The sequence below is a fragment of the Capricornis sumatraensis genome, chromosome 5, assembly GCF_032405125.1.
Source record: "Capricornis sumatraensis isolate serow.1 chromosome 5, serow.2, whole genome shotgun sequence".
Taxonomy (NCBI): domain Eukaryota; kingdom Metazoa; phylum Chordata; class Mammalia; order Artiodactyla; family Bovidae; genus Capricornis; species Capricornis sumatraensis.
Window position 1 is genome coordinate 109,626,037 of NC_091073.1, and position 19,066 is coordinate 109,645,102.

Here is a 19,066-nt window from a genome sequence, read left to right on the forward strand (position 1 = left end):
AGAATCACATGAAATTCTGTTGTGCATTGTTCTTCACAGCATAGGGAAAATGCTGGCAGCTTGTCTCTACTTTTTCTTCTTTGGGGTTGAATAATCTCTTCTGCTACTTTCTATGTGTCTATTCTACTCTCTTTTGGGAAAAGAGGTATTTTCAATAAAACTTTAATTTCTGCCTCTCAGTAACATGTGAGTATGATTCAGACTCTAGGTGTCAAATCCTAGTTTCTGGGAGAGAGCACCCCATTGGAACAAGTTGGATCATCTGTCCAATGCTGGTCCAGTCAGCTGGGACCGGTGAGTTAGGGCTGTGGTAGGGTCCCTTACAGGAGCTTGTTGGTGTATCTTACATTTTGGGGAGGAGGGATGTGGAAGAAATGGTAGAAATTTCTAGGACAAGATTTGAACTGAAGAGACATAGCCGTCTATGAGGGGAGGATGGTAGAATTTGATAACAGAAGGGAGCTGAAGTTTCTCCTTTGGGACACGTGGTGGTGAGTGAACTTTGAATTTGTTGAGTGAATGAACAAATATTTAATCTGAAAAAGCAATTTCTGGATTTACTACCTTCAGACTCTGTGAACATTGGATTACTAGATTAAAAGTAAGTTAGCACAGGTTCAACTTGGGCCACTCTTTGAATGACCTTTAGCAAATCATTTTCCTTAATTTATTTCCTCATTATACACGGGGTTTAAAAATAATCCTACCTTATCTCTTTGTGGTGATCAGAGAGATAGTACAGATTAAAGTGCTCTGAAAACTGCAAGATGTTATACAAATATAAAGTTTTATTATGAACATGTGAATACTAAGTAATATCCCTAATAACTCTCTCCTTGGACTCATGCTGGTATTTGCACATGTTCCTGTCCATGGAGGTGAAAGGTAGAAAAGGATGAAAGGCCTTGTAAAACTGCTGAATAATAGGTATTTCACAAGAGGAGGAAATGCTGTAATCCCCAGTTTGCTTTATTCTCACCTTCCTTTGAACATTTCTGGGTGGGCAAATTACTTTCACTCTAAGCAACTTCTTCATTGCCAAATAGCCTCTGATGCGAAGAGCATATTTTGGGAGCAAAAGGAAGATAACCAACTTGGTTGCAATAAAAAGAAGCATGCAAGAATACTGGAGTGGGTAGCCCTTCCTTTCTGCAGGGGATCTTCCCAATCGAGAGATCAAACCCGCGTCTCCTGCATTGCAGGTGGATTTTTTTTTTTTTTTTACCATCTGAGCGACCAGGGAAGCCCTAAAAAGAGGTATGATTTATACAGTTTTGTAGGCTATGGAGACTGTGAGAGATGCTTTGTGACATGAAGGTGTGGAGATGGCATGTGCTTGTGTAAGGGGGTAGGAGGGAGATGGGGGGAGAGGGAGTGTTAAGGAACCATGGAGAACACAGTCATGGACTCAACTGGTGTCTCTCCCTTAGCCTGTGGTTCAGTGTGGGAGGCACTGATGCTCTGCACTTGTCTGTCAGTGGTCCATGGAGGGAAGAGACCACTTCCTCCAGCCCACACTAGTAAGGCTGTTTCTGGGGGTGGATGAACTGAAGGAAGAGTTATTAACAGAATTTAAGCTAATGGTTCCACTTGCTGGGTTTTCTTTGACTTTAAGAAAAGACAGCTGGGGAGGGACTGGGGAAACTGCGACCCTGGATAACAGGTTACCTACTATCTCAGGTTAGGCTCAAAGTAATATATGTCAAGCCTATTATTACCTCTAATTCACGGAGAGGGCAATTGACCTTCAGAATATTGGAATGATTGCCCAAGATCTGTGGCACATAGAAGAGAATCCAATATTCAAACCGTGGCTTGTTTAATTCCAAACCGCATGCTCTTTCTATGACACCAGCTGAAGACTTAACATGGAAACAGTGTCCAAGAGATGGTTTAACTTGATTTCAATGTTACATCCATCTATTTCAGGTTAATTGGCTTATTTATGGATACTTTCAGGATCATCTAACCCACCCACAGTCCTTTGCAGGTAAAACCCAGACAGATGAGTATCTTAGTTTTTACCAGGCTTTTATTCTGAGAAGGGAGACTCCGTTGTCATGTTCAATGCTTGGAGAATGGAAAACACACACTGGGCTGTCACCTGTCCCTTCTCTGCTCAGAGGTCAGTCCAGGCTCCTTGCTTGGGTCGGGCTTTGATGGAAACTCTGAGGGACCTCAACCAGCAGGGACTTGATGGGAGGCTAGCTGTTCTCTGAGCATTTTGGGGTATGCTCACCTATAAAACAGAACACCCGTGTTGAATGTACTGTGACTTTAGCTGTTCAGAAATGGGGAACCAACAATGTTAAATTGAGAATTTAGAGAAAATATCAGACCAAGTAAGTGGATTTTAAGCTTAGCTTTGCAAGAGGAGAGGGGTTTTCGCAGAAGACAGAGGCCAAGAGGGTGTAGATCCAGCCCTGGAGGAGGGCTGCCCTCAGGCAATGGTGCAGAAGCAGCCATGAGCCAAGTTTAATGGTGCCTAGAAAAAAAAAAAAATCGGAGAAGGCGATGGCACCCCACTCCAGTACTCTTGCTTGGAAAATCTCATGGATGGAGGAGCCTGGTAGGCTGCAGTCTACGGGGTCACAAAGAGTCGGACATGACTGAGTGACTTCACTTTCACTTTTCACTTTCATGCATTGGAAAAGGAAATGGCAACCCACTCCAGTGTTCTTGCCTGGAGAATCCCAGGAACAGGGGAGCCTGGTGGGCTGCCGTCTATGGGGTCGCACAGAGTCGGACATGACTGAAGCAACATAGCAGCAGCAGCAGTGAAAAAACACTGCATTAGTGGAGTCAAAATGACAAGGAGGGCCTTAAAGAGAGAAAGAAGAATTTGAAATTCATCCTGAAGAACAGACCATGCCTATTTTGTTTGGACTATGAAGTTTGGAGAAGGTTGCGTGGTCTTCTTGCTCAAGATCGACTGTGACCCACCAGCTCTTTGGTCGTCAGGGAATGCCCCTGGAGGATCTCATGGTAGCAGAGTTCCATGCTTTTGGGCCACTCCAATGGACATGCGGCTTACACAGGTCCCAGCGTTCCCTGTGACTATGACTTGTTCTGTTTGGAGGTGTGGGAAGAAGCAATATTCTCAGTAAAAACTCACAGTGACAGATAATCCTGCACATTGAATCCTAGGCAGAGATCCTAGGCTCAGAAATCTATTTCATGTTAATGACAGCCTGGGCGGTGTCTTGTCTGCGGTGGGTCCCTGTTGCTGGTGGAGTCTTCTTGCCAACAGAATCTCTGTAATGTGGTGGCTCCAGTGTGCTTTTACAATATTGTCCCTGACTTTGTCACAACTGTCTTCCTCTGCCTTTTTGCTAAAGTTTCTGAAGCAGGTCTCGTTCTTCTAACCTCTGTGCCTTGTTGACTCCTTAGCCCCCAGTCTCCTTCAATCTCTCCTTCCCTTCCCACTCCCATCTATCTTGGCCTTTGGTTTCTTTCCTGTCCCTCGTGGTTGGGGTTATTCTTTTCCCAGTGGCATTTTTCAGTGCTATCTTGTCTTTTGTAGCAGAGCCATTAAACTTCTCACCTGCTCCTGGCTGTGAGGTTATGGAGACACCACTCACATTGGTATTCCAGTGCAGGCTTGATGAGACTGCCTGCATCTGCATGCTGGTTTGACTTCCTGTTACACAACCTGTGGGCAGTTGCTCTTTGTGCCTCAGGTTTCTCCACTTGAAAACTGGGGTAATAGGGTCTTCCCAGGTTGTTCAGTGGTTAGGAGTTTGCACTTTCCCTGCAGGGGGCGTGGATTTGATTCTTGGTTTGAAAACTAAGATCCCATATACTGTGTGACTTGGCAAAAAAAAAAAAAAAAGATAAAATAAAACTGAGGTGATAACAGTCACTGCCTTATAGTGTAGTTATGAGGAGAAATTGAAATCTTGTCTGTGAATCATTTAATGTAATGTATGGGTCTTAATACGTGTTCCAAAAATGTTGCTGTCATTGCTATTCTGATAGACCCTCAGTTATAACACACATATAATAACTACATGTGATTGCAGCCATGAAGTTAAAAGATGCTTGCTCCTTGGAAGAAAAGCTATGACAAACCTAGACAGTGTATTAAAAAGCAGAGACATCCCTTTGTGGACAAAGGCCCATGCAGTCAAACCATAATTTTTCCAGTAGTCATGTACAGATGTGAGAGTTGGACCACAGAGAAGGCTGAGCACTGAAGAATTGGTGCTTTCGAATTGAGGTGCTGAAGAAGACTCTTGAGAGTCCCTTAGACTGCAAAGAGATCAAACCAGTCAATCCTAAAGGAAATTAACACTGAATATTCATTGGAAGGGCTGATGCTGAAGCTGAAGCTCCAATACTTTGGCCACCTGATGCCTAAAGCCGACTCATTGGAAAAAGACCCCGATGCTGGGAAAGATGAAGGGTAGGAGAAGGGGGCAACAGAGTATGAGATGGTTGGATAGAATCACCAACTCAATGAACATGAGTTTGCACAAACTGTGGGAGACAGTGAAGGACAGGGAAGCCTGGTGTGCTACGGTCCATGGGGTCACATAGAGTTGGACACGACTCAGCAACTGAACAACAACTTCAATCAAAATCCTGCTTTAGGAGAGAAGGAGATAATGGCCTATTTGAAGGCCCATGCGGTTGGGAGTCCAGGGTCTGGGCTCTGGTCGCAGCTGTGACAGATGCATAGTAATCATAATAATTGTACCTGACGCCATTTATTGTGTAACACCACGTTTTTTACTTGTGCTATAGGGTTTAATCTTTATAATTTGATGGGGGGTGGGTGCATGCATGCTCAGTGTGTCTGACTCTTTGTGACCCCATGGACTGTAGCCCACCAGGCTCCTCTGTCCATGGAATTTTCCAGGCAAGAATGCTGGAGTGGGTTGCCATTCCTCCTCCAGGGGATCTTCTCCACCCCAGGGTTGAACCCTCGTCTCTCACGTCTCCTCCACTGGCAGGCGGCTTCTTTACCTCTAGTGCCACTTTTATCTTCATTTAGGTTAAGGAAACTGACATTTACTTGGCTGTACTTCCCTAGCCAGTAAACAGACCTGGGCTTTGAACTCAGATCAGTCTCCTAACTTGTAAAATGATGTGATGATCTCTAACTTTCTTTAGGGTTAATACTAAACAGATCACGTGGGCTCTGATGCAGAGTTGACGAGCACCCATCTGGCAGTTGAGACCCTCGCTGCCCTTGGGCCCTTGTGAATATTGATGAGATAACGTCAACAAAAGACTGCAGTACCCAGCAGGCCTCTACGCACCTTAGTTTTCCTTTCCTTCCTCTTCTAGTTCTGAATTCTTTGTGCAACCAAACAAACACAGTAGATGGGGGATTTCCAGTACCTGTCTGCAGGTTTTATTGGTTCCCATCATTTCCACTGGTTGATGAAATGAGAAAAATGACAAGAGAGTAAACATTTCAAAATGATAAATTCATTCCATTTTTAATAGGCTGTGTCCACAATGAAATAATAACAGATGTTCACTTTTGTCTAGTTTTTCTAGGTGATACACAGTTTATAAATTTAGGTCCCTTAGCCTGAATTTTTCCTGAATTTTCTCTTATCCAGAAAAGCAAATGACCAGGCATTAATCATAGTTGAGCTGAGTTTTTAAAATGCTCTGTCATTAAAAAAAAAAAAAGGTTAAAAAATTTTTCCATTCGGTCACAGATCGAGACTTTAATAAATATGAAATAAAAATAAATGGCCAGGAGAATTAAATTAAAAAGCACACACACACACACACACACACACACATATATATATATATACAAACACAAGCTCCATTTTTTATTATTAGGTTTGCTGCTAAGTTGCTTCAGTCGTGTCTGACTCTGTGCAACCCCATAGACGGCAGCCCACCAGGCTCCCCCGTCCCTGGGATTCTCCAGGCAAGAACACTGGAGTGGGTTGCCATTTCCTCCTCCAATGCATGAAAGTGAAAAGTGGAAGTGAAGTCGCTCAGTCATGTCCGAGCTCTTTGCGACCTCATGGACTGCAGCCTACCAGGCTCCTCTGTCCATGGGATTTTCCAGGCAAGAGTACTGGAGTGGGGTGCCATTGCCTTCTCCGATAGAAACAGAAATCTCTCTGACAGGTGGTAATAAATGTTTGTAAATACCTATCCTCAGTTTTAATACTTATTTCCTTGGGACCGGCAATAATGGGTTCATGGATCACTGGCATCACTGGGGCTTTCCTGGTGGCTCAGATGGTAAAGAATCCACCTGAAATCCAGGAGATCCGAGTTTGATCCCTGGGTCAAGAAGATCCCCTTTGGCTACCCACTCCAGTATTCTCGCCTGGAAAGTTATATGGACAAAGGAGCCTGGCAGGGTACAGTCCATGGGGTCGCAAAGAGTTGGACACGACTGAGTGACTGACACTTTCACTTCATTTTATTGGAGCAGAGTTGATTTACACTGTTGTGTGAGTTTCTGCTGTGCAGCAAAGTAAATCAGTTATAAGTCATTATAAACTATTGAGTAGATTTCCCTCTGCTACACAGTAGGTCCTTATTAGTTACCAGTTTCACATATGGTAGTGTGTATATGTCAACCCCAGTCTGCCTTTTTATGAGCCTGGTAACAGAGCAAGACTGACTTAAAATGTAGAAAAACTAATGTATCTTATCTGTCCTACTTTGAGGGAAGGTCTGCCTAGCAATAGAGTTCTTAACCTGGGGTTCATGCATTTAGTTCAGAAAGTAGGTGAATTGGAAGGGGAAAATATTTATGCTTTTTTTCTTTGCTGAAATACTGACATTTAATCTGTCAAAGTGTAAAGTCAGGCCACGAATCACCGTCATGTGAACAGTATCTAAGACTCTGGTTTCAAGAGAGGTCACGGTTACTTTTATATCATATATTGAAGATAATCTCAAAATACTGTCTACACTGTTTTGAAACTGCAGTAACTGCTAGGTTTGTTAGTTAATATATCCTTAAAGAAGTACTTTGACTGTGTGGATCACAACAAACTGGAAAATTCTTAAAGAGATGGGAATACCAGACCACCCGACCTGTCTCCTGATAAATCTGTATGCAGGTCAGGAAGCAACAGTTAGAACTGGACATGGAACAACAGACTGGTTCCAAGTGGGGAAGGAGTACGTCAAGGCTGTATATTGTCACCCTGCTTATTTAACTTCTATGCAGAGTGCATCATGTGAAATGCTGGGCTGGATGAAGCACAAGCTAGAATCAAGATTGCTGGGAGAAATATCAATAACCTCAGATATGCAGATGACAGCACCGTTATGGCAGAAAGCAAAGAAGAACTAAAGAGCCTCTTGATGAGAGTGAAAGAGGAGAGTGAAAAAGTTGGCTTAAAACTCAACATTCAGAAAGCAAAGATCATGGCATCCGATCCCATCACTTCATGGCAAATAGATGGAGAAACAATGGAAACAGTGAGAGACTTTATTTTTCTTAGGCTCCAAAATCACTGCAGACGGTGACTGCAGCCATGAAATGAAAAGATGCTTGCTTCTTGGAAGAAAAGCTATGACCAACCTAGACAGCATATTAAAAAGCAGAGACATTATTTTACCAACAAAGGTCTGTCTAGTCAAAGCTATGGTTTTTCCAGTAGTCATGTATGGATGTGAGAGTTGGACTATAAATAAAGCTGAGCATTGAAGAATTGATGCTCTTGAACTGTGGTGCTAAAGAAGACTCTTGAGAGTCGTTTGGACTGCAAGGAGATCCAACCAGTAAATTCTAAAGGAAATCAGTCCTGAATATTCATTGGAAGGACTGATGCTGAAGCTGAAACTCTAATACTTTGGCCACCTGATGGGAAGAACCAACTCATTGGAAAAGACCCTGAAGCTGGGAAAGATTGCAGGCAGGAGAAGAAGGGGACAACAGAGGATGAGATGGTTGGGTGGTATCACTGATTTGATGGACATGAATTTGAGTAGGCTCCTGGAGTTGGTGATGGACAGGGAGGCCTGGTGTGCTGCAGTCCATGGGGTGGCAAAGAGTCGGACATGACTGAGTGACTGAGCTAAAAAGAACATACATTATTATACTGCAATTTAAGAAGTATTTTAGTAACTGTGACTTCCCTAGTGGCTCAGAAGGTAAAGCGTCTGCCTACAATGCGGGAGACCTGGGTTCGATCGCTGGCTCGGGAAGATCCACTGGAGAAGGAAATGGCAACCCACTCCAATATTCTTGCCTGGAAAATCCCATGGACAGAGGAGCCTGGTTGGCTACTGTCCATGGGGTCGCAGAGTTGGACACGACTGAAAGACTTCTATTTATCTATTAGTAACTGTAACTCAATGAAATTGGTTTCTTCTGTATTCTTATTTTGTGCTGCTGTATTTTGTCTCATGCATTGAAACAATGTAATCCTAAGAGAAGTCCAGAGGAAGCATAAGACGGCCAAAGGGCCTCTTTAGCCCACGCACACACGCACACACGCACACACGCACACACATACAGCTTTAAAAAGAGGCAGCGAAAGAAGAGAACTATTTTGTAAACACTTTCAGAACCATTTCCTTCAAAGACTGATCAGCGAATGAGGTTGGAGTCGCGGAGAGAGGGAGCCCTTCTGGGCCACCGGGTCATTTTGTTGTTGTTCTTCTTTGTTGTCTACACTTTGAGTCGGTCTTGCTCTGGTACCAGGCTCATGGAGCGTCACTGCTGCAGAGACATTCTGTGTTCCTGGGTTCAGAGTGGTCGCTTCTTGCCCCACGGTCGGAAAGGATGTTCGCCTCAGAGGAAGACCTTGATTACTAATTAACCAGCAAATCAGCCTGAGAGAAAGCTGGGCGGTGATTTGCATTTGAACTCCATTAACATCAGCACAGTAACCGGTTACCAGGGCTGTGGCTGCTTTCTCTGGACTGTGCTCTGCACGGATTACCAGCCCATCCTTCAGAGAGAGGACACAGCCTTGGAGTGATGAGGTATGTTCCTAAACCATGTGCTCACTGATGGCTACAGATGTGCGTGTACAAGTGTGTGTGGACTTGTGCTCATCTCCTTCAATCAGATGCCCTTCTGAACTGGTGAAACACAAAGACAAGCATCAATAACAAACCACAAAATTATACAAACACATATTAAACAAAATACAACTCTTTTTGTCCTTGAGACTTGTGTGTGTGTGTGTGTGTGTGGTGATGATTGCTTAATATTCGAGGTGAATTCTGATTCTTGAGATGAGGTGGGGGAGGTGAGGGGAAGGAGTTAGAATTTGAGAGTTAGATGAGGGCAATTTGGGATGTTCCTTCTAAACGGACGTGGAGCTGGTGTTTCGAGAATCCATCACAGGCAGCAACTTGAGAAATCTGTTTCTATCCCTGTGAGTTTGGTGCCTTTGCTGACCAAATAAAGAATTGTTATGGGGAAGAGTCTAAAGGGGTGTGTGTGTGTGTGTGTGTGTGTGTGTGTGTGTGAAGTATTGGGGTGTGTACCTGCTTTGTTATGTTGGGAGTGTGAGAGATCTCCTGTGGGGTCTGGAAGAAGGAAATGAAGGGAAAGACTGGACGTCTGGACTGACCGTCGTGTGTCAAAATGAAATGCATGCCCAGGGGAGTGGAAAGGTGATGGATCGCTGCTGGACTCTCTCTGACAAAGTGAAGAAAGAGAGAGTACTGTCTTCACTGGTTGTTGAGAGTCTAGCTGAACACAGTGGGTATTGCTTTTCCGATGAGCCATGGAGGTGAGAAGGAAGAGTTGCAATTGGGGAAACAGAAAGGAGACAACGATCAATCCCGTGGGTCTCACTAGAAATGGCTTCCATGGGTTTCCAATAGAAGGTCTGAATGGTGGCTTTCCTGAGCGGCGCGGGTATTCCGAACCTCTAAACTGCCTGCTGCTCTTTGTGACGGTGTGGAGCAGCATGTGTGCATGGTAGGCAGGCAGGAGGAAGAGAGAGGGGTCTTTGTTTTGCTGTGCTGGGAAGGACCAAATGATGGGGGGCCCTCTGCTCTGTACCCCCAACTGAGCCTAGCACGTCACTGTTTCACTCACACTTCCACAGATGCCAATGATTTTTAGCATCAGGCAACCCTTACAAATGAATTTTGATGGGCTAATACCATTATTTTATATGTAAACTGTTCCCTGAGCATGGAATACTAAGGGCTAGATGGCCCTAGAAGAAGAGATTTTCCATCTGAAAATTTCCAAAACTGCCAAATGTGATGGAGAAAATAAGCCTTTGCACACCCTGCTGCTGGGGTGACAATTGGGTCATAGCTGTCTTCCAGAGATGATCCAGAGATGATTTGGGGTTTGGATGAGGAAAATGAGACCCAGAGGGGTTCAGCAGTTTTTCCAAGGTCACACAGCTAAGTTAGATCAAGCTTTTAGATCTTTGCACTTTGGATGTGACAAGACTTGGGAGAAAAAGACCGTTAGCTCCTTTTTTCCTTCCCATTCTCTAACTATCCAGATGACAATGTATCAAGCCAATAAATTTTACCCAGGAGTTTTGAGGAATAGCCATGACTCGCTGGGGTCCTCTTTGCAAGTTATTCTCAGTCTCTGTAAAATGAACCCTTTCTTTTCCACAAGAGCTCTTTCCTTGTGTTATCAAAGAATTTTTAAAAGACTTAAATTGCCATATGCCAATCAGCTACTGGCTAAACATAAAAAAAAATGAAAATTGATTATCTAGTTTTTTGAGTGAATTCAGATAGCCATCTCAAGTTTGGGCCCCACCTGACTTATCCATCTACTTTGCTTAAATTATTAGAGCAGTACCAGGAGAATGAGCTTTGGCAATTATTCATATAAGTGTTTTAACTCAAGAGGGAAAAAATGACCACAGAGTCCACATGATTTATGTACAGCAATAAATTTCAGCTTTTCCATGAGACTTTTCCTAATTAAAATTGCAGCCGCCACCCTCATTCTCCCCCATTCCTCATCTTCCCCCCACCCAAGCTTTATTTTTCTCCAGAGCACTGATCAAAGTCCTACCTGTTGTACAGTCTCAGCTGAGAGGATAGTTGTCAGGACAAAAGGAAATAATGCATGTTATGCACCTCACCCCGGGCCACACCCGTTCTAAGCACTCGGTGAATGACCCAGACACTATCTGATAAAAGCCCAATCTTGCCAAAAGCTTCTCTGGAGTGCACCATGGGCATCATGGCACGAAATAACAGTGGTTGCAAGTTCTGGCTGTGAGGTCCAAAGCACTGGTATTCAAACTGTGACTTTGCCCCTTATCATCTGTGTGAAATCAGGCAGGTTATATGACCATGCTGAAGCTCAATTTCCTCATCTGAAAGTGAAGATGGTAGCAATAACTCACTGAGGGTTGCTAGGAAGATTGCCTGCAACAAATTATGTAATCTTCTTAGCACGTTACTCAGTTGTTGGTAGTGATTGTTATCATTGTCATTGCACAGTTTAAGCTTGTCACATGAAATAGACTATCCCAAGACTGGCGACAGTCTGCTAAATAGGTTTTCTTTCTTCCTTTTTTTTTTTTTTTTAACAATTTTTCTCTTAAAAGCAGTTAAATCTATTTAAATTGCTTCCTTATTCTATTTACCTCCTGTCATTTTTTCTTTTCTTTAATTTTTTAAAAAATTTATTTTTAGTTGGAGGATAATTGCTTTAAAATTGAGTTGGTTTCTGCTGAACCACAACATGGATCAGCCATAAGTATATATGTTTGTCATTTTTCTTGATTTTAATTTTTTCTGAATCGTATTTCCAATTTAGAATATGGTAAGGTTTCACCACTGAGATCCTTATAATTTGGGAAGTGAGGTCAACCAGATGATGCTGATGAGGGATGTTTTCCTTTAAGGCTTAAGGAAATATGTCTCTCCTATAGTTAGAAATTTATTATCTTTGTCCCATAGAGCAGGTAACCATATTTAAATATATAATGCAAAAGGACATTCTGATGAGAGGAAAACAGATTTTTAAAAAATGTATATTTTAAAAATGTATCATTTTAAAAATGATATTTTTTCAAGTCATATTTACTCATGTATATTAATTATCTATTGTTGCATAACAAATTGTCCCAAATTTAACAACTTAAAGCAATAAACATTTATTATCTCACAATTCCTGTGGGTTTGGAATACTTAACTTTGATGATTGCCTCTCCATGCAGCCCAACATGTCTCTCCATCCTTGTATTTCCTGTAAATTATTAGACCTGGAGTTTTGACAGATACAGATTTGTTTTCTGTAGAATGAATGGTGCATAGATGGGAACAGCATCTTCCAGCAAGACATGCATAAAATCTAGCAGATTCTTTTTTTGCTTTAACTGTTCACAGCCATTGGGGAGCGTTTCTTCACTCCACTATTTCATTAGAAATTGTGATATAGTGACATTGTAATTTTATCATTCTTTGTTTACTTATTAAATGAAATATTCCTATAGAAAGAAATTTCCCCTCATCCATCATTTGGTTTATACAGGAACAGTTTGTAGAGGAAGGGTAGGATAAACATTTGACTTTTTGTTTACTGGTTTTCAAACTAAGGAGTTTTTCTCCTAGAATCCTCCAAAGGGAATCAATGAGGTTTTTTAGTCCAAAATCTTTATGAACTCATAGATTTAAATACATTTCATCCATATTAGTCCACTGATGGCATTATTATTATTAATGTTCATATTGTCCCACTTAACCCAGTGAGAGTCTCTTCAAGTTGATTCCTGATACTCTTTGGTAGCTCCCTACCTGCTGGTTTAACATGAAAAGCTAAGCTCCTTTTGTACATTTCCAGCCCCAGTCTCTAAGGACTCCTTAGATGTTTCCTTTAGTTGGGAAATGGTATTTAGAATAGTATTGGACCTCCCCGGTGGCTCAGTGGTAAAGAATCTGCCTGCCAATGCAAGAGACTCAGGTTTGATCGCTGGGTCAGGAAGGTTTCCCTGAAGAATGAAATGGCAACCCACTCCAGTATTCTTGCCTGAAGAATCCCATGGACAGAGGAGCCTGGCGAACTACAGTCCAAGGGGTTGCAAAGAGTAAGACATGACTGAGTGACTAACACTTACTTTAGAGTGAGATTAGCCAATTGATAATTTTTTTAATCTATTAATAGTTGATGGGTACCTGGGCCTTTGTTATTTTACTCATTCCTCTTGTATATACATTTGAGCTTTTCCATTAAAAAAAACTTCGCTGACTATATGTGAAAGAAAACTCAAATCTAAAATTGTTTTCTCTTTCTTTGTAGATGGCAAGAAAGAAGCTGAAAAAGTTCACTACTTTGGAGCTTATGCTCAGTATTCTTCTGCTTGTGGTGTTTATCATCACTATTCCCATCTTCGTGCTTTCAGCCAGAGATTCCCTGGAATCACAAGGTAACAAGGAAGTCTGGAGTTATCCCTCCATATGTTGCTCTTTTCAAAGCAGAAACCTCATAAATGGCAGGGAAGTAATGCTTTCATGTTCACTGGTGTGAGCCTGTATATGTGTGTTGGGGACCGTCTGACTCAAACTGTGACAGCGCAGTTCAGTTCAGTTCAGTTCAGTCGCTCAGTCGTGTCTGACTCCCTGCGACCCCACGGACTGCAGCACACCAGGCTTCCCTGTCCAGCACCAACTCCCAGAGCTTGCTCAAACTCATGTCCATCGAGTTGGTGATACCATCCAACCATCTCATCTTCTGTTGTCCCCTTCTCCTCCTGCCTTCAATCTTTCCCAGCATCAGTGTCTTTTTCAATGAGTCAGTTCTTCGCATCAGGTGGCCAAAGTATTGGAGCTTCAGCTTCAGCATCAGTCCTTCCAATGAATATTCAGGACGGATTTCCTGTAGGATGTACTGGCTGGATCTCCTTGCAGTCCAAGGGACTCTCAAGAGTCTTCTCCCAGACCACAGTTCAAAAGCATTGATTCTTCAGCATTCACCGTTCTTTATGGTCCAGCTCTCACATCCATACATGACTACTGGAAAAACCATAGCCTTGACTAGATGGACCTTTGTTGGCATAATCATGTGACAGCACAAACAGGTATACATTGTAGGCCTAACTCTGACACTTTTATCCCCCAATTTAGCATAGTACAGGATTCCACAACTGGCACTTGAAATATATTGGCCAAATTTCATTGAATACTTGTATTTTTCCCCAATAATAATTAATAATACCCTTATATGAAACTCTAATACTTTGGCCACCTGATGCAAAGAACTGACTCATTGGAAAAGACCCTGATGCTAGAAAAGATTGAAGGTAGGAGAAGAAGGGGACAACAGAGGATAGGATGGTGGGATGGTATCACTGACTCGATGGAATTTGAGCAAGCTCCAGGAGCTGGTGATGGACAGGGAAGCTCGGTGTGCTGCAGTCCATGGGGTTGCAAAGAGTTGGACACAACTGAGTGACTGAACTGATATGAAACATAGTCAAATAAGTACATAATCAAGTGAAGTATATTAGGCCCAAGTTTGTTCTTTAAGAAAATAATAGCTAATAGAGTTATTAAAAGTTTATTGAACTGTATTATTTTCAAAGTGGGGCTAGATTGTGCTGAGTTATCCATGATTTTGTATCTGGGCTTCATCTAAGAGCAGCTTCCAAGTCGGGGCAGGCAACGAGGGCCAGTATGTAGCCAGAGGAAAAACTGTTCCCTTTTTCCCTTATTCTCAGCCAGGCCATTTCTACTTTTGTGGGAAGCTAGATTAAATAATCTCAAAGGTTGTTAAATTCTTAAAATTCTCTGATCTGAAAGATGAAACTAAATGAAACCTGCATGCGGAAACTGGCATAAATATGAAGTTCTTTTAATCCACCACTTTTGGGGTATTTTGTTTGATTTTTTAAAAAAGTTTTTTGTTTGTTTGTTTGCTTTTGATGTGGGCCATTTTTAGTCTTTATTGAATTTGTTACAATATTGTTTCTGTTTTATGTTTGGTTTTTGACCTTGAGGCTTGTGGGTGTGATCTTATCTTAGCTCCTCAATTAGGGATCAAACCTGTACTCCCTGCATTGGAAACTGAAGTCTTTAAACCACTGGACCACCAGGGAAATCCCAATCCATCACTTTGAATTGGAAACCCTAGTGAAAAGAAAGCTTATTAAAAGCCTCGTTGTTTTGTCCTAATATTGTAATGAGCTTATTGTAGAGAGCCCTAAAGAAATCTTTGATGAGTTTCCAATCTAATGGTGGAATCCAACTCCTTGCTCTTGTATGCACTCGGGGAAGGCCTTGCTGGTAGAAGGAGATGGTACAGGTATGCATACATGCTAAGTTGCTTCACCTGTGTCTGACTCTTTGCAACCCTATGGACTGTAGCCGGCCAGGCTTCTCTGTCCATAGGATTTCCAGGCAAGAATACTGGAGTGGGTTGTCATGCTCATCTCCAGGTACAGGTATATATAGGGTTAAATGCAGTCAGCAAGAACAAAATGAAGCTTTATAAAGTGAATATGTACACTTCAAAGTCACACAGTGAAGCCCAGTCAATAGTGACATCCATATAATTGGAAGTGTTGAGAGCTATGGGGGTATCAAATGCCTGTGATGTTAATTCTGTCTGATGGTCTCATCTTATGTTTGTTTTTGGGATAATCCTAGATCCTGGGACGACAGTTAGCCCAGATCCTGGGACAAGTACCACCCCTGGTTCTGCCGAGTGCCCAGTGGTAAATGACTCGGAACGGATAAACTGCATCCCTGACCAATCACCAACAAAGGTTTGAGTTATGAATCTGGTTTTCATTTAAGAGTTTATGCGATTGGATAAAGTGTTTTTTGTTTGTTTGTTTGTAGCCCGTAGAATTGTTGTTTGCATTGCAATTATTGCTGATTCAGAAAAAGTAATCCTGTATTCATGCTTAAATGACAGTGCAGCTTTAGGAAAAGAACTAGAAAATTACCTTGGGTTGCTGGATTCAGCACATAAAAGTATAGGCTGCCCAGTTAAATTTAATTTCAGATAAACAATGAATTTTGTTTTAGTATATGTTCCAAGTAAGACTTGGGGCTTACTCATACTAAAAATGTATTTGTCTTTTATCTGGTAACACTGCTTGGTTACTAGTTCTCTCTGACTCTTTCTTCTCTCCTTTGTCGGTCTCTCTTTTTTCCTTACACATTTCCAATAGGTTATCTAGGATACAATAAAAAGTCAACCACAGGCACAAAACAGTATTTTAAATAAGGACAAAGTTTCCAGAGCCTTCCTTTGTGGCTTAGCTGGTAAAGAATCCACCTGCAATGTGGGACACCTGGGTTCGATCCCTGGGTTGGGAAGATCCCCTGGAGAAGGGAAAGGCTACCCACTCCAGTATCCTGGCCTGGAGAATTCCAAGGTCTGTATAATCCATGGAGTTGCAAAGAGTCGGACAGGACTGAGCAACTTTCACTTTCCAGAGCCAAGTGTTGAAGGAAGAGGTAATAAATACCAGATTAAAGATAGTACAGACATCTGGGCATTTACTGTAGGGCAATGTTTCTTGATCATCAGCTGAAATCTAGCAGGATATTAGGATTATAAAGTGTATTGCACACACCGTATCAGTCATATTTCATGTTGGGAGTGAATAAACACAAAATGCAGGCTTCTGAGTGAAGTCCACTGACGTGTAATGGCAGGTTTGTATCAGGCACGGAGAGGATGCTTGCTGCTTGTGAGTCTTGGGCATGTGACACCCTCACATTTACCTCTGGGCTGTCCTATTGTTTGTGGGCTGGAAAAATCTGTGATGTTCTGGAGAGATACTATTTTATTTTGTCTAAAGGTCCTAATACCAAAAGGCATTGTATTTCTGTTTTTCTCTCATACATCTGGAGGCTAGAAGTCCAAAACCAAGATGTTGCTAGGGTTGGTTCCTTTGTTTTTTTTTTAAGAATAACTATATTTATTCATTTTTGGCTGTTCTGGGTCTTTGTGGCTATGCTTGGGCTTTCTCTAGTTGTGGGGGGGGGGTGAGGGCTTCTCATTGTGGCGGCTTCTCTTGTTGCAGAGCATCATCTTTAGGGTGTGGGCTCCACTAGTTGTGGCACGCAGGCTTAGTTGCCCTGTGGCGTGTGGGATCTTCCTGGACCTGGGATTGAACCTGTGTCCCCTGCATTGGCAGGCAGAGTCTTAACTACTGGGCCACCAGGGCAGTCTAGGGTTGGTTCCTTTGGAGAGCTCTGAGGAAGAATCTGTTCCATGCATTTGTCCCAGCTTCTGGTGATGCCACAATGCTCGGTGTCCCTTGGCTTGAAGCTACATCACTCCATTCTCCGCCTCTGCCTTCACATGGCATTCTCCATGTGTGTGCATGTGCCTCTGTTCAAATTACTGTAGTTAGGAGAAGAGTGCTTTGACAGAGCTAGTCAGGAAGCTCAGAGGCCATGTTGAAGGCAAGAGAGAGCTCCAGTATGGTTGTTTTTGTTGTTGAGTCGCTAAGTCATGTCCAGCTCTTTGCAGTCCCATGGAGTGCAGCACACCAGGCTCCCCTGCCCTCTCCTTCACCATCTCCTGGAGTTTGCTCAAACTTAACGTCTGTTGAGTCAGTGATACCGTCCAGCCATGTGGTCCTCTGCTGCCCCCTTCTCCTCCTGCCTGCCAAAATCAGAAGGAATCCCAATTAGACTGATTCATCTCACCAAGACTCTAGCACCCTTCATCTGTCATCTTATCCTGAGCAAAATTAATGTAACTCAGTCTTAGATTAGTGAAGAGACATGCCTGCTTGGAGTAGTAAGAAATGAATCTGAGCAGGAAAAGGTGGATTCAGATTTTGGAAGACCTTGGATTTGGGGTAGTTTGTTTCTTTATGTGACATATAGCATCTAGGAGAAGCCACTGAGGGCTGAACGAAATCATGTAATTGGAAACTAAGAAAAGAGAATAAAAGATGTAGAAATAAAGGAAAAAGAAGATAGAAGAGAGAAAGAAAAAAAAAGGCACTTCAGTCTGGGGCCAAATGTCAAAAAGTTTAGTGTTTTAGATGATCAAGTCAATAGATAGAGGAGATAACCGAAGTAAATAAATAACAAGACTGTAAAACAAAAATTTGTGAGTTGTAAATAAAATACAGTGTGGATCACGAAACAGAAGAGATTATTACCAAGGAGAAGGTGGTGGTCTGGAATTAGTAGTAAGTAGGATTTTTGACCAGAGAAGGCAATGGCACCCCACTCCAGTATTCTTGCCTGGAAAATCCCATGAACGGAGGAGCCTGATGGGCTGCAGTCCATGGGGTCGCTAAGAGTCAGACATGACTGGGTGACTTCACTTTCACTTTTCACTTTCATGCATTGGAGAAGGAAATGGCAACCCACTCCAGTGTTCTTGCCTGGAGAATCCCAGGGATGGCAGAGCCTGGTGGGTTGCCGTCTATGGGGTGGCTAGGAGTCGGACACGACTGAAGTGACTTAGCAAGCAAGCAAGCAAGGATTTTTGACAGAGATGAGAGAAATGGAAAGTGAATTCAGAAAAGAGGAGACAGTGCACACGAAGTGACAGAGAAGACATGTGGGGCACGTGGGACGTGTTGAGCGGCCCCGAATGGCCAAGTCATAGGATGGGTGCCAGAGAGCACGCAGAGTTCGGGACTATACGGCAGATTGGAGCTTGCTGTAGAGGGCCATTGCCATGCTGCTTTGTCAGCAGGAATGGGAAGTTGTGGTCTAGGCAGGTTGTACCCAAGCAGGTTGTTTCCAGAAAGCTGATCCACACCCAGTTACCTGCCCCTGTGCTAGGAAACTACTTGCTCAGAAGCCCGCCTGGAAGACTAATGCATCTTCAGTCGGTTCACCCTCCTGCAACACCCCATCTTGTTGCTGGCCACGTGAACGTCACATGTCACTGCTGCCTCAGGAATCGGTCTTTAGTTTTATTATAAGGCCTTTTAATAATTGCTGTGGTATCAAGATCGTAGTTCAGTAAACAACCTTTGCCTTGCTTCTATGTGTTATACCCAAGGGAATTAATCTATGACCTTGGCATTCAGTCGCTGGCCTGCTCCTCTTCAGCTCAGCCAGAGGGAAAGACTCTAGAAAGCACTTTCAGGGGTTGGGTTTTTCATAGAAGGTATTTCTTAGGTATTTTGTTGTGTGTTTTAAGTGTCCTGGGTGCTATATGCTGATCCAGGCTGTTGTTGAGAGGCTCTAATTC

General features: G+C 42.8%; 1 protein-coding gene across 1 annotated transcript in view; it reads left to right on the top strand.

Moving 5' to 3' along the window:
- The first annotated feature begins 1,171 nt into the window (after positions 1–1,171).
- MGAM (maltase-glucoamylase) overlaps positions 1,172–19,066 on the top strand; it is a 96,553-nt gene continuing 78,658 nt past the window's right edge. Inside the window, exons 1-3 of the mRNA XM_068973043.1 lie at positions 1,172–1,257; positions 13,187–13,313; positions 15,532–15,650. Of these exons, the coding sequence (XP_068829144.1) occupies positions 13,187–13,313; positions 15,532–15,650 (246 nt within the window). The 5' untranslated portion in view covers positions 1,172–1,257. The remainder of the gene's footprint in view (positions 1,258–13,186; positions 13,314–15,531; positions 15,651–19,066) is intronic.